Source organism: Emydura macquarii, unplaced genomic scaffold (assembly GCF_026122565.2).
Source record: "Emydura macquarii macquarii isolate MOO-44397 ecotype Brisbane River unplaced genomic scaffold, CSIRO-AGI_Emac_v2 contig_2636, whole genome shotgun sequence".
Taxonomy (NCBI): Eukaryota; Metazoa; Chordata; order Testudines; family Chelidae; genus Emydura; species Emydura macquarii.
In genome coordinates, this window is record NW_027132773.1 from 16,697,311 (window position 1) to 16,713,520 (window position 16,210).

General features: G+C 41.2%; 1 protein-coding gene across 1 annotated transcript in view; it reads left to right on the top strand.

The window, feature by feature from the left end:
• Positions 1 to 4,253, top strand: part of LSMEM1 (leucine rich single-pass membrane protein 1) — a 12,960-nt gene extending 8,707 nt beyond the window's left edge. The window contains exons 3-4 of the mRNA XM_067564222.1: positions 581 to 715; positions 3,367 to 4,253. Coding sequence (XP_067420323.1) covers positions 581 to 715; positions 3,367 to 3,590 — 359 coding nt within the window. The 3' untranslated portion in view covers positions 3,591 to 4,253. The remainder of the gene's footprint in view (positions 1 to 580; positions 716 to 3,366) is intronic.
• The last annotated feature ends 11,957 nt before the right edge of the window (positions 4,254 to 16,210 follow it).

A 16,210-nucleotide genomic window follows, 5' to 3' on the forward strand; every position in this document is an offset into this window, starting at 1 on the left:
AGCCTAGGAAAGTAGAGCTAGATTCTTCCCTTCTTATGCTGCAGTGCAAGACATAAGGATTCTGCAGGCCAAATTAGGCGCTTAGCCTGTGCAGGCCCAATGCTGTCAGCAAGTTGCACAGGTATAACTGACTGGAAGTTAGCCAACAAGTCTGTTGATGCTTTACAATTTGGCAAGGAATGTAGCTCACTCTTTCTTAACAGTATGAATTTGGAAGGCTATCAGGTGAGAAAAGCAACAAATTATTTTTTGTCACTATGGTGAGTTGCTATAACCCTGAATACATAAGAGGGGGCAGATCTGTTAAGTAACCATTGCCATTTTTACCTGGCACAGGACTGTGATTTGGAACAGGACTGTGATTGGAGAGGGTACAGTTAAAGTTATTAATAACATGGTACCTGTGTCCTGCTTAGAAACAGAGATGGACCCAAGTCATACAGGCTGGACGTGGCTCTGAACGTTCCCAAAGTTGAGTGTATTCTGGCTTCTTTCTGCTTAGAACCAGAGGCATTTTGTTATTTTTTTTCCTAATGACCTCCGCTCAATTTCTTATCAGAATATTACTTTCATTTCATAGCAACTCAGCAGGAAGAGAATACAAGTAGTTTGACGACATGGAGCAGCCTAAGAAGCCAAAGTTTGTTCTTCGTCACACTGATAACTACTTTGATTGTCAGTTTGGTGCTTGTTTCATTTGTAATATTCTTAATACGTAAGTAAAACACACCATAATCCTTGTAAATAACATGGCATGTCAAGGAAAGGAAGTGTTGGAATATATTGGGCTACATTGTAACACCTGGATTGATAGTTGGCATTAGGCATTGAACCTGGGGAACCGCTGGATCTAAAAGCATGAGCATCTAGTCCCTTAGCTAAGGGGGCTAGAAGCCACCTCCCAGGGGTCAGACTTACAAACCTTTATGATCCAACTACTAGAGAGGGAAAGAAAGTCACACTGTGTAAGCAGGAGCTGCACTGTTGTATTGGATCATTTAAATAGGTTGCATTTTGAATGGCTGAGCAATGCAGCCCTGCACTGTGAAGGCTAGTGATGTTTCTTACAAACTAAAACATGGATAAGTAGTTTTCCAAGATGTGAGAGCTAGATACCTCCTGAGATGTGAAGTGACAGATGTTCACTGGAATGTGTCTTAGGTTTGACATGGATGCCACAGAATTATTCAGACTTGCTTACTTAGCTCCCGAAGAATGTGGGTGGCTCTCTTCCTAGCACTGAACAGTGTTGACCTAGAAACCATTCCCTCCAGATGAGGGATAGAAATTAATTATGCTAAAATTGTCTTGTATAGTGTAGAGGGGTTGCTGCTGTGTGCCAACTTCTCTGAATTAAGCAAGATGGGCAGGGCAACTTTTAGAAAGCTAGTTTACCCTTCCATGCTAGTTCATCAGCCAAGCCCAGCAACAAGTTGTCAGTGTGACACATACTTTAAAGGAGGATTTTAAACAATCTGCATTTAATCTTGGTGATAAAGTAGTTTAAATATAGCTCCGCAGTGATATGCTGTAGTTCCTGGAAATGTTGATAGTGAAGCAGAGTGCTTCGTTTTCCAGCTGATTGTATTGTCAGGGCATGTTGTTTTAAAAAAAAATTTTTTTTTTCTTTTCTTCTCCAGCTGAATAAGGTTGATGGAGTAACATGCAAGGTGAATTTAGCTCAGTTGATGGGGCGATAATTCTCTCTGTGTTATTCAAGGAGGGCTGAAGGTTCCAGTGCTAAGAGCTGAGTGGAAATAGTCAGGAACAAAGAATTCCCCAAACAAAAGGAACCTGAAAAATCAGACGCGACCTCAGAATTGGCTAATAGCATCACCTCTGTGGGGATAATAATTCCTTTGTAGGGCCAGTTCAGCTAATGCTGGCAAGTTTACAGCCACAGGCTGCCCCTGAATCACAAGGACCCACCAGTTTGGTTTTCACTGTTCATGCTGTGGTGTTAGATAGGATGAAGTGCATTATGATAACTGAGGATGCTGTGGTGATAAGAACTTGAGGCAGCAGGATGTTTCCCCCACATGGTGGCTCTAGCTGGGGAACATCACAGGTTCCTCATTCTCTCTTTTTAATAGGAAAATTTCATCCACTCTTCCCCAAACTGCCTCCACTAAGGTTAGTTCTGGATGCATAAAAGAGCCTGCTTGCAAGCTGGCAAAGCAGAGGAGTGTCAGGGAAGTAAAGGCTGCAGAAGGAGGAAATCTTGAATGTTGTACCTGGGAAGCCCAAGTAAATTGCTTTACAATGACCCCAGATTTGTTTGAACAGGATGTGTCCTTGTTGCAAGTATTGGCTTTATATTATGTATAACTGAATGAGCAATGTTGCTGTATAGTGACTAGGTGGTAGAGAGGGTAAGAGGCCCACTCAATAGGCGAATGACAGGAGTTCTTCTTGGACTCAAAGGAGTAAAGGCCTGGTTTTTGGGAGCTGAAGTTCAAGGGATTTTCTCCCAGTTATAAGGTTTATCTAGTATTATGTCTGTAATCTGCCGATGTAGATTCATTAGGGATTGGCACCTGACTGTTGGATTTAAGCTCCTGTCAAACTCAGAACCTTAGGGAAAGTTTTAGCTAAACCGAGAAGGCCCAAGTACATAAAGCACTGTCTTTATATATATATTACATTATATAATATAATCTGTGGAACACAAGGATGATATCACTCATTTACACACACACATATATATACATATACATATATAGTGTCAAATTAGGTATTTGCAAACAGTCAAATTCATTTTAAGCAGTACAGTTTTCACAATAGACACACACACACCTTTACAGGGCCCTAGGTTTTATTCATATATATATATATATGTCAATGAGTGATATCATCCTCTTGTGTCCCACAGAGCAGGATGAGAGGCTACTAATACTAATAGCTGTAGGTGTTCTCTTTTAACTCAGAAAGCAGAGGCCTATGTTTTGGGAAATGAAGGGTTCTGATTCTAGTCCTAGGTCTCAATGATTTATTTAGTGATTGTTCCTGAATGTTTTGTGTGCAGACATAAGGATGAATCTTGCAGCCCTTAAATAAGCAAATCTTCTATGGATGGTAATGGGAAGGTTGCCCACATGAAAACTGTAGATACTGACTCTTAACAAGTATGTTTTATTTCATTATACTGCACCAAAATGAAAAATGAAAATCAGTTATAAAATAATTCAGTCAGCCCATAACTTCTCTACACACAATCTTTTCCAAATAGGTATCTGAACTTGCTATCAAGTTATGTCTCTGAGGAGAATAAATTTCTCTTCCATTTTTCACAAGGATGCACCAAGTGACAATGATACACTTGGTTTCAATGCTACCAGTTTAACATAATGTACTTTCCTTTTAAAGTTCACACTGGCAACAAAATGGACGAAGTGTCGAACAGACTAGCATTTGAAAGGAAGAATGCAGAAGATCTTAAGAATATAAACAATATGATATTAAAACATCTAAACCAATCAGGAATTATGGAGAAGGAAGAAAATCTCTTCACAGGTCAAACACCATCATCAACTCCTTATCTTCGTAACTATTTATTTACCCGTTCAAAGCTGGAAGTGACAGCACAGTAGATCCTCTGTGCAATAAAAATCATTCTCTCAGTCTATTCATTTCCTTTCAACTGTACCCACATGTAACTAGGTGGGTTATTTAACTATTCAGATTTAGTAGGTGCCATAACAACACTTGAAAAGCAACCTGAAGAAAATGGAGTTATTAATACTGCACAGATTTACATCCACTATCATTTCTGTTTTGTTCTAGCTTGACTATATGGATGATACACATGTTTAGCCTTGGCATTTGACTCTGCGATGCTCCACTAAGGCCCTGATCGTGCAAAAAGCTTTATGTGAGCAAAGTATCTTGCAGGATTTGGGCCCAAATTTCTAATAGCTTCAAAATTTAAAATAGAAAATAGTACCTGATCCTGGTTTATGTGTGTAAAGTTTTGCAGGACTGAGGCATTAGGCTTGGCTCCTGGAATTTATAATGAATGGGGTGGACTGTCAATGGGGCCCCATGTGGCACAGGCTCAGAGCCCTAGGTTTTACTGCTCACAAAAGCAAATGGCTGTTTTTCTATAATGCAGTTTTCAATGTGAAGTGGTTCAACTCAGATCTTGTTCAGTGGGTCTTTTTACTGACTAGAAGAAGCAAGTTCTACATTTGCTTATATGTTATTTGTATTAAGAGGATGTCACAACTTCTAAATATACTTGATTTTGCCATGTGGCCTGATGTTTTATGACTACTTCACTACTTCCGGCTTAGTTTAATATAAGAAAACTTTATTTAAAAAAAAATAGATTCTGTAACATGACAAATCCAGGCCAGGTTGGTAATGACTTAACGTGGTTGTCAATTGTCAATGGTTTGTGGCTTCATATGTGAAATGAACTGGTGGGATTCAGTTTGGTTCCTAGAAGACTCATGTCCACCACACAAATAGCATTAACTGGCCATTCTTAGTGGTATTTGGTGTTACCAATTTCAGTAGAAAGACCAAGTACTAGCAACTGATCTTATGAGGTGATCCCAATAAGTGTTCAGCACTTCACAGGATGAGCCTAGAACCTAAAGTGCCCTCTTATCCCAAATGTGGTCTCTCCAGGTTCGGGTTGATGCCCATTGAAATGATAATGGTGGGAAAGAGAGGAGAAGAGAACTTGCATTCTTGCTACCTTTGCCATACCTGCTCTATGGATAGATAGTAGATTTCAATCTTCACAGTTTTCAATATGACACCTTTCACATACACTAAAGAGACTTTAACTTTTTTAAAAAGTTGCATAATATAGTTGAAGTGCAAAATAATAAAGCAAGAGAGTATGTTCTGTTTCAAACTTGCTATTGGATGGATCTGGTCAAAAAGCTGCTATTGCATCATGGAAAACTGAAGTATCTTAGACAGCTCTACTTCTATATAATCTCTGTGTGTACACGTAACAACCTTCACCTTGCGTCATAACAGGGGACCAAAGTCCATATCTTTAACACTAGAAACACAGGCATATACTACGAGAGCTACAGGAGTAATAACTTCTGCTATTAGTGGTAGCTGGCCCTTAGCAGCTATGTGTTCTGCCCTTAGACAGGGACATCATACACTATACCTATGTGTGGCATACACTTTTCTTTATTTCTCTGTTCAGGTTTTTTCTTTTCTTTGTTTATTACTATGGGGACATTCACATGAAAACAAGATTTTTTTATTTTTTTTTTTAGAGTTCATCAGCTTCTGCTGCTAATTCCTCGGCTGGAGACATAATTGTCTCTTTTGGGCATCACAGTTAGTTCCTGTGAAGATTTATAATGTCACTAGCAAAAAATTAGATCAGCAAGTGAGAAATAAACTGTGTGAGGAGATGAACTCTAGAAACAAAAATCTTATGTTTCTGTAAATGTCTTTAGTGATAAAGGATTTTGGAGAAACTTTCCCAGCACTCTGAAAATATAACATTCACAAAAAGTTGTTTCAAAATTCTTTTCTGAGCTGTTCGTTGCTTTTTAATGAAAGTATGAAATTCTCATGCAATCTTTCCCACTCATCGTCTAGTTACCATAACTGCTTTCCAGTTCTGTCTCATGTCGACACACAGACACACATCCATTCTTGTTGACCAATGGAAAAAACTGCTAGTATTTGGCATTCCCATATATGTGGATTTGTCAAATCCCTAGTCACAAGCACTGCTGTTATTAGGATAGTCTGTGGTTTCACGTGAAACTGACACTTCTAACCTATAGATTTTTCTGGCAAGAGAGAACATAAATCAAATCTGTTCTACCAACACCAGTCCCCAAGGAAATAAACAGTTCCTCGTCTCTGTGATCTAGGTCTCAGTTACTGCTCATCTGGTAACTAAATCACAAAATACAACCACTTACTACAGCCTTTCCGATGTAGATTAAGTATGTTGCTGTTTTCTAAGGGCTTTGTCTTGTAAAATGCTGCACACCCTCAACTTCCATTGACTTTAACAGTAGCTCATATGGTTCAGTCCCATGTAGGATTGAGCCCTAAATCTCTCCTCTCATAGAAATGTATGGCTGGAAGGGATCTTGAGAGGTCATCTGGTCCAGCCAGTGTTGAGGCAGCACCAAATGTACCTTGACCATCCCTGGTAGATGTTTGTCCAATCTGATCTTAAAAGCCTCCCAGGATGAGGATTCTACAACCTCCCTTGGAAGCCTATTCCTGTGCTTAACTATCCTTACGTTAGAACGTTTTCCCTAATATCTAACCTGAATCTCCTCTTCTGTATACTAAGACAGTTATTTTTTGTCTACCTAGAGTGGACATGCAGAACAATTTTGTGTTTTGCCATACAGGTGTCTGGGTAATTAAAGTCCTTCATTACTACTAGTGTTCTTGTGTTTTGGATATTCTGTTTTTTGTTCTAGAAATGCCTCCTCCTCCTCCTCCTGATTTGGTGGCCTTTCGTAGACCCCTACTGTGATGTCTCCCCATTTTTTCCCCTTTTATCTTCACCCAGAGACTTTCAGCCAATCTGCTTCTCACCTCCTTCTGGACATCAGCACAACTGTATATATTTTGATGTGTAATGCAAGACCCCTTTCCTTTTTTCCCTGTGTGTCCTTTCTGAACAAGCTATACACCTCTGTGCCAATATTCCAGTTGTGAGATTTATCCCACCAAGTCTCTTTGACGTCAATTATATCATAACACTGCTGGTGTACTAAGACTTTCAGTTCTTTCTGTTTATTTCCCATTGTCAGAAGTAAAGACTCACAGATAGCCTGTTTACCTGCTAGCTTAACCCACAGGCAGTCTTATCAGTGCAACTGGGCCCCAACTGAGCTGCTTCACAGGACTATTTAGCTGAGGGGATCAGCAAATTTCTTAAAACCAACAGTGGCAACAGGGGGCTGGCTGCTCAAAGCCTTCACCTGTGTCTGTGATAGCTCCTGCTTCTTCCTAGTCTTGCCTCCTGCCTTGTTCCAGCCCTGCTCCAGACTTATTCCACTCCAGGTAACCCAGCTCTGACCCTCGGCTCCAGTTCTTGACTGAGGTTTTGACTCTTGGCTCTAGCTTCTGACTCTGGGTTCCTATTCTTGGCTGCTGACTCCTGCACTATCCAGTAGGCCTGAGTCCTGCTCTCACCACTAGGCATGACTGCACTTGTCCCAGCACATGACAACCAGACTCCTTGCATTTGTGTACAGATATCTAAGATGTTGAGTAGACTCCTCCACTGTTTCCCCCCTTTATTGAGCCTATGACCCTATTTTAATTTCCCATTCCCTCCCTGTCCCCCAACCCTCTTTCAAGGTCACCTTTTTTATTCTTACTTTCTCATGATTAATTTCTGCCACTATGGGCATATTTGGATCAAATCAGTTCTTCATAAAGTACTTCATGTTGGAAAATTTGTGACACAGATCCATGCCCTTCCTGGCTGGGAAAAGCCAGTGAAGAACATGCTCACTACTAATACAAATAGTCAAGACCTTCTTCAGAGAAGCCCATCTATGAAATTGCTTGCAAAACGCAATAGTTCACCCAGTTCTCAAGAAGCCAGCACTTAGGGTGACCAGACGTCCCGATTTTATAGGGACAGTCCCAATATTTGGAGTTTGGCTTATATAGGTGCCTATTATACCCCACCCCCATCCTGATTTTTCACACTTGCTATCTGGTCACCCTACCAACACTCAGTCCTGAAGATCTCTCCAGCTACCTTCCAACCTCCAATTCCTGGACAACATAACTGAGAAAGTAGTAACCACCCAAGCTCCAACAACACGTGACCTCAGCCAACTTCCTAGATGTCTCACAGTCAAGGTGCAACTCAGGTATTAGCAAATGAGGTTGTGGGTGGCTACGCCTAGTGACTGGAGCCAGAGTCAGGCCTGGTGGTTGCACTCAGAGATCAGAAACTGGAGTCAAAGGCCAGAGCCTAGGATCAGAACTGAGTGACTTGGGTGTGGCAAGGCTGGGAACAAGCAGGCACAGAAGCTATTGCTTTTGAGCAGTTACTGAACTACTGCTGTTGCTAGGCTTAAGAGCCAGTCTGCTAACTCATCTAACCAATTAGGTGCAGTGAACCACCAGGCAATCTAGCTGCTGCAGCCCAGCTGTGCTCATTAAGTTGTCTGAGCAGGCACAGCTACGCCAGCTGACACCAGGACCCAGCACAGAGATGGCTTTAGAGACTCTAAAAATGGCCTCCTTGTAGTCATGGACAGAGGTAAGATCTCCTTGCTCATACTGCTGGACCTCTCTGGAGTCTTTGACACAGTGGGTTATAGGTACTACTAGTCCCACTACATGACACAGCAGAGTAGGTGGCCCAGCACTACAGTGGCTCCAGTTGCTCCTCTCCAGCAGAACTCAGAGTGGTGATGGGTCACCGCTCCTCCTCTCTGAAAGCCCTCACCGGCAGAGTCCCACAGGGTTCCATGCTATCTCCACTTCTCTTCAGTAGCTACATCAGACTACTGGAGGGGAGAGAGAGTGAAATGCCATGGGCTCAACTACCAATGACTATCAACTATAGATCTCCTCCACGGATGCAGCCACCACCCCTACTACAATGTGAGATTGTCTACAGGAAGCCAACTCTTGGATGAAGAGCAGCTGGCTTAAGCTGAGTCCAAGCAAGACTGAAGTGAGGCTGATTGGAAAGGGGGAAGCACTTCAAAGAGCCGGCCGAGACATTAAAGGCACTTATCCTCCCCATTCATCTCAGTGGTACAGAGCCTCAGGAACCCTGTTTGACTCCTCACTGAACTTGGATGACCAGGTACACCAGTTTCCAAAAATACTTTCTGGTCATCTCCAGCTTGCTAGGAACCTTTGTCACTTTGTCTCAGATAAGCACCTGGCAACACACTTTTTTCACGTCCAGCCTGGAGGTGATGTACTGTAACTCATTGTATCAGAAGCTGAATATGAAGATGATGTCCAGGCTCCAGCTGGTACAGTATGTGGATGCCTGTCCTTTCCATGGCTTAGGCTACCATGAGCACATCAGGCCTGTGCTCAAGTCTCTCCACTGCCTCCCCATCAGCTGCCAATGCCAGTTTAATCCTTGGTGCTAAATTTCAAAGCAGTGAATGGATCAAGCCCCGAGTACATCAAACACCAAATTGTGATCTATGAATTGTTCATTGTAACAGCTGCAATCCTATGAGACAATACAGATCTCAAAGCCCAGGATGGAGCATGTGAGAGCTGAGGACAAAGCATCCTCTATCATGGGGATCTGGGTGTGGAATGCTTTTCCAGAGGAGACCAGGTGAATCCAGTCTGACCATCTTTAGGAAATATTGCAAGGCCTTCCTCTTTGAGAAAGCCTTTCTACTATAAGTGATATTCACAATTCGAATACCTCTTATTCCTAAACCTTTCCATCTCACCCCCCCCGCCCCCCCAAAAAATACAAAAACAAAAAGTAACTGTCCAGAGAATGAAAACACTGTTTTATTGTAGCTACAATTTCTGAGGTTTTGAAATTTGCTTTTGTTCTATACTGCAATGAAAAACAAAACTTTTTCAAATGTTGTGAAATGGAATTGTCATGTCTGTTTTCGGTTAGAACATGTCAAGTTTTTTCTCTCTCTCTTCTCTTCCCACCGCCACCCCTTCCCCTCCCCCGCCCCCCCATCCTCCCACTGGGGAGAGCCTCCCCTAAATCTCAGAAACCTTCCCATCAAAAACTTCATTGGCATCGATACACAACTTTGAAATGTTTTCACTTTGACAAAACAATGTATTTTGACAAAAAAGTATAGTTGAAAGTATTCAGATCAGCAGTGTCTGGACAGAAATATCTGAAACAAGAAAACATACAACATCAACCAAAAATGGAATTTAAGTTATATTATTTTAGAATCACCTGGTGTTTAAATGACTCAAGAAAAAAAGCCTTTCACTTGCTACAGACTTTAACTACTAATGTACTTGATCCTGGAAGGTGCTTAACAACTACGGTTCTCACTGCAGTTCTTGAGAATTAGGAGAGCTCAGCACTCATTATGTTTATGTCCCTAGATGGCAACCCAGCTCTGCAGTGAACTGTTCTTGTCAAATGAACAATGCACTATTTACCCATTACATCCCACAGCCTTCATTTTTCTGATAGATTAACAGACCTATTCGGATTTAGAGTTAGGGACAGAGGGGCTGAATCTGCTGTCACTTATAGTGGTGTAAATCAGAAATAATAGCACGGAAGTCAATGGGATGACACTGGTTTGGTATCAGAATCAGTTCCAGAGTCCTGAATTTGGGGAAAGGGTTTTATAGACTCTGTTTATTTCCTATCTTTTCTCTGGTTTCTGCAACACATTTTAGCAGTTGAAATGCACTTCACGACTCACTGAGGAGCCAGCAAAAAACTCCGAATGGTAATGAGATCATTCTAGTAGCAGTACTCTCAGCACTGTGCTGCTGCTAATTGACAATTTTGAAACAAACAGTCATATGGATGTGCGGAAGGACCATTTAGAACCCTATTAATAATTATGGTTTTGCTTTTCAAATTCTATACTGCTCATTTCATCTGAATAACTTTTTCACTATTTAACTGACTTTGAAACATAATGCCTACCTGTAGGGTAACTTGACCTTTTAGTGGGCTTGAAGAAGTACTGAGAGAGAGCTCTTTGCTACTCAGCAAAAGTTTGTGGTTAATTTTTTTTATTGCCAAAAAACTAACTAAAGTATGAATCTGTTCTGAACAGTGTCTGTAAAAAGGTTATCTTCTTACCTGGAAGCTGTGTGTAGTCAAAGTTATATCTGCAGACATATATGACAAAAATAAGGGTTTCTTACTTATTACTTTTACAGACCTAAACTAGCAATGGGAAAGTCAGCTGCAGTCTGTTCCTTCATGTGCATCATTAACAGAATTGTTTACTAAATTCAACTCAGAAACCACTGGGGTTGAAGAGGTGTCATTGATGGTATTATTTAGCCTGTAGAACCTCCATTTCTGGTGTGTGAGAAGAAAAGAACCCAGCTTGACTCTCAGATCCCAAGCTGATCTTGCAGGATTGAAAATTAGAGAAAACATTTTCTACTTCTAAACACAGGTGATTGATATAGAACCTCACAATGTTGTTTTTATGGAGCTTTCAGTATAAGTGAAAGGATTAAAAAAGAATTCCAACCAGTTGGGAGGTGAGAGTGGAAGTAGAGATTACTTGAGAAGCGCTTATTATAAAATCACACATCTAGGGTTTTACTCTGCGTCGGTCACCTCAGTTGAAGCCCTGACTTTAGCCAGACTGCCTTGCATGTAATTTGATGATTTACATTGATTGGGATAAGTGAAGTGCCCCGAGGAAGCAATCTAAAGAGATCTGGTCCCGTTTCAGCTATATGAATGTGTATTCTGCCTGCTCACAGACTCGTCCCGTGCAGAGTAGATGGTGCACCTGAGCCAATGGGAGTAGGCAGATGATGCAGTAATTGAGTTGCTGCCTGCAAGTGAGTCAGTTTATAAAAAGGTTTGGAGAATGAATCAAGCCAGTGCAATGACTCCACAGAAGAAAACAATGTACTGTAACAGCCAGTTAGGTTTTGTCCTCAAGGGATAATGTTTATAACAAGAAATCAGAATAAACTGACAGGCAAAAAAGGAATCAGAAAGTCCTACAACCTAGGTTTCAAAGCACTCCTGCAACCCTCTGTGTGTCTCCCTATATTACCATTCTCTCTCCTCCCTCTTCCAAGCAGCCAATTTACAATGAATTTACTTTAAGCATCTCTGCAAAGAGAAGGGGAAACTCTCATTAGTTAATGGAGGATCAGGATCCCTTATGCTACCCTACCGGCTCAGCATATTTCCCCCTTGTGTTTATACATGCACAGTACAAGATCAGACCCTGAGAGTCCTGCGTATGTTTGTTATTAAGAAACACTTTTTTTTAAATCATTTTAGCAAAGTTTTGCAAATATTCTGTTGGCAGACAAGTTTTGTAGTCCTGGAAAGAGCTCAGACAAAAGGAAACTAGAATGTATATTTTATTATACCCTAGTAATGTTATGTACCAACATTGTTTGAGAGCCTTGTAGGAGTGTCTTTCACAGAGTGAAATTGACAACAGATTTCCTGTTGCTTTATAAGGGTTAATTCTACAAAGACAACATACATTCATAAGAGAATACAGGTGAGCTGTGACTGGAGGCAATCTCATGGTAGGGTGAGTCCCATAAAGGATAAGATACCAACAGTGAATGCAAGCGGTGATGTATAAGGAAAAGAAAAGGAGCAGTAGTATAATAACTGCAAAACTGCACTGAAGAGGTAGGCATCAGCCCATCTCCATGGGCGTGGGGCACCTGCTGCTTAAAAGGGAATGTAAAAAAGCATATACATGGGAAATAAGATAGCATATGGCTTCTTGTTCAGGAAGTCAAAGTGCATATCCTCACAAGGCTGACAGGAAAAGTGACAGGTCTGCTGCAGTATTTAAAGGAGTGACTCTATCATTTTATGGTGCTCTATTAGTCAAAACTTCTCCTTTCTTTCTCTTTTGAAAAGTGCCCCTTTGTGACGAAAACTGTCAACTGGCCACACCTTCCAGTCATTACTGTAAAAAGCTAGACTGCTCTTCACTGTTAAGGGAAGAGAGACATCTGCTGGTAGATTTGGTAATTTGTAATCAAGGAGCTATAGGCTCTGGTTCTTCTCCCACTGCTTCGGTGTAGCTACATGGACTTGCATAGAGTTACTCCTGACTTACACCGGTATAAGGGGAGAATCAGAACCACGCTTTATAAAAACTAACTGAGGGGAGGGAGAGAGCAGCTCTATGGAAAAAGAAAGGCAAGGAAGGATCAAGTGAAAAGAACTGGCTAGAGTTAGGAAGTGAAGGGCTGGGAAAGCAATGGAAATGATGAGATAGCAGTGAAAAAATGATGAAATACAATGGGTGGGAGTAAGAAAGGGGCAGCTGAAGCAATGTAAAGGGTGGAAAGAAAAGGAAGGAGATGAGGAAAAGTGTTTTATTTTAAATATATGAAAACTGCCAGCACTCTAATTCCTAACTATTGGAAATAGAGAAAGCTGGAAACCACCATAGAATGTATTGTAGAGCTCACACAAGGAACTATAAATTAGGGGAAAATGTAAAGGGCTAAAAGCACTGGAGGAGAGGAAAGCTGGCCTAGTGGTTAGGGTAGTGGTCTGGTGTGTGAGAGACCCAGCTTGAGTTCTCTGCTCACAGATTTTCTGTGTGTCCTTGGGCAAGTTGGCTTAGTCTCTGTGTACTGTTTCTAAAATAGATGCTGTTGTTTTCCTGCTTCACTGGGGGTCCTGAAGAGGAAAAAGGCCCTTCTAAGAGAAAAGCACTCCCCCTAGGAATGATGCCTCTGACCAAGTCAGTCACAGGATAAATAGAAAATGTATAGTCTCCACCCCAATCTAGAGTGGGTTATTATCCCCGCACAATGCCAAGTACTGGGAAGGAGCATATAAGTATGATCAATGGATACTGTAAAAAAAAAATTAGACTGTGCATGTAAATATCTCTGTGCTTATGAGTTTTGCATGGAAATAACATCTCTATTTAGAATCTGTAATTCTACCATTGAGATCAGGGTTTGATTTTAATTGTTTTCTTTCAAGTATGTTTTCCAGAGACAGTAATGAAGTGTCTTCATTTGGTTTTAGATGGTTTTTTGTATCTTTATGGCAGATCATCAATCTGTGTTTACATAGAACATATATACATAGAGAGATCGTTTGAAAAACATCATGAGAAATTATCATTATGAGAAATATTTATGATTTAAAAAATCAGTAAAAGTCAAGTCTTTTTAAAAAAATGTAAATGTCCTCTGTTCGTATCTTCAACCCAAACAATTCAGTGTTTGATATCATAGGCTCAAGAACCAGAAAGGGGGACTGTCTATACAGCAAGGAGCCCAGGTTCACAGCCAGTATCCATGCTGAATGAAGACTAACAAGGAATGAAACATAAATTATTTTTAAAAGTCCCTTAGATTTAAAGCATTTCATTTCAGTTTCACCCTTTGCACACTGGCTTATCCCAGGACGCTGCCACCTTTTGGGGCAGGGAAGGGAAAAGAGGTGGTGGGGATCTACTGCCACATAGATCCTGCAGTCCTTCCCCCTTTGTGGGCAATGAGTGGTGTGTAGGCTATATCATGGAGCCCTTCCTATGCTGGATTTTCCCTGAAGTGATGGTTAGCAAGTGTTGTTTCTAGCTTACCTTCCTTTCTTTCCAGATCTGAGATATAGAGACATTTTCCCAGTCACTAGAGCAGTTGCTCATGGTGATGGAAAGATGCCACCTGAAAACACTTCTCACCACTCTGCAGGGTTAGTGAAGATCAGTCCATTTTATTCAATAAACAGCCCTAAAGAAATATTATGTTTTCTAATCAACATTTCCAATTTACCAAGGCCCTTGGATCAGTATTACCTTAATGTAGTGTCTATGGTAACATCCCCAATACAGGGTTCCACCTGAAAGGTCTGTCATTCTAAAGATGTCCAAGGTAAGATGGCTTCTCTTGTCTCCTTGTCAATATCCCAATCACTCAGGATGGGTCTGGTCAGTTCTTCTCCCTCTAGGGAGATCCCAGTCTCCAGTCCATCCTCATGCCTGGGTTACTCTGGTCTGGTTCAATCCTCTCAAGATAACTGCAGTATGATTTGGCTTCTATGTCCTGGGTGAGTCTGACCTGTGACACCTCTAATCAATTTCTGGATTGTCTTCTTAAAGCTGCCCTTCTAGTATGCAAGGTAACAGATTCCAGCTCCTAACATATTTAGCTTTTCATCACAAGCAGCGTGTCAGGTTCCTAGTTATTTCTAAAGCACTTATCACTCCTATGGCAGAGTCCCACTAACTCGCTTCCATTTGAAGGAGTAAAAACAATGAGTGTTCTGTAGCACTTTAAAGACTAACAAATTTAATTTCAGCAGGCATAAGCTTTTGTGAGCTTCAGCTCACTTCCTCAGATGCAGTTGGTAGAAATGATACAGCAAAAATAGGTAACATATATAGGAGTCAACATATACATATCCAAAGGCATAGATAACGATGGGGTAGGTGGATAAAATGACAACCATTGAGTAGGAGGTGAGAATGGGTGATCAGAGCAAATTACTTCTTGTAATGAGAGAGCCATTCCAAATACCTGTTTAAACCCAGTTTGAATGTGTCAAGTTTGCAGATAATTTCTTAACTCAGAAGTTTCTCTTTGAAGTCTGTTTTTGAAGTTTTTTTGGAAAAGTACAGCAACTTTCAGGTCAGCGACAGAGTGCCCTGGGAGATTGAAGTGTTCTCTGATTGGTTTATGGATGTTGTTATTTTTTATGTCTGATTTGTGTCCATTTATCCTTTTGCGTAGTGATAGTCCAGTTTGGCCAATGTACATGGCAGAGGGGCATTGCTGGCACATGATGGCATATATAACATTTGTGGATGTGCAGGTGAATGAGCCCCTTATGGTGTGATTGATGTGGTTAGGACCAGTGATGCTGTCACTAGAGTCGATGTGTGGGCAGAGCTGGCAACGGGGTTTGTTGCAGGGATAGGTTCCTGTATTGGACTTTTTGTATGGTTGCTGGTGAGTATTTGCTTCAGGTTGGGAGGCTGTCTGTAAGCCAGGATGGGTCTGCCGCCCACTGCCTGAGCGAGAGATGGAGCATCTGCTAGGATAGGTTGTAGATCTTTAATGATGTGTTGGAGAGATTTTAGTTGGGGACTGTAGGTGATGACCAGTGGTGTTCTGTTGTTTACTTTGTTGGGTCTGTCCTGTAGTAGGTGACTTCTGGGTACCCATCTGGGTCTGTCAATTTGTTTCTTCACTTTTCCAGGTAGGTATTGTAGTTTTAAGAATGTTTCATAGAGATCCTGTAGGTGTTTGTCTCTGTCTGAGGGATCGGAGCAAATCCGGTTGTATCTTAAGGCTTGGCTGTAGACAATGGATCGTGTAATAATGTGTCCAGGGTGAAAGTTGGAGGCATGAAGTTATGTATTGCGGTCAGTTGGTTTTCGGTATAGGGTGTTTCTCATTGGACATGTCTTATCTGACTACGGTGCTGGAAAGAGAGCTTGAAGGCTGTTGGGATGGGAAAGTCTAAAGCAATCCCCAGTAAGGGTGAAATACTGCACAAAGATTTTTTAGTAGAAAATATAGAGCTTTTCCACTAGGTGGTGGAAATCTGCCATCAACCATAGCT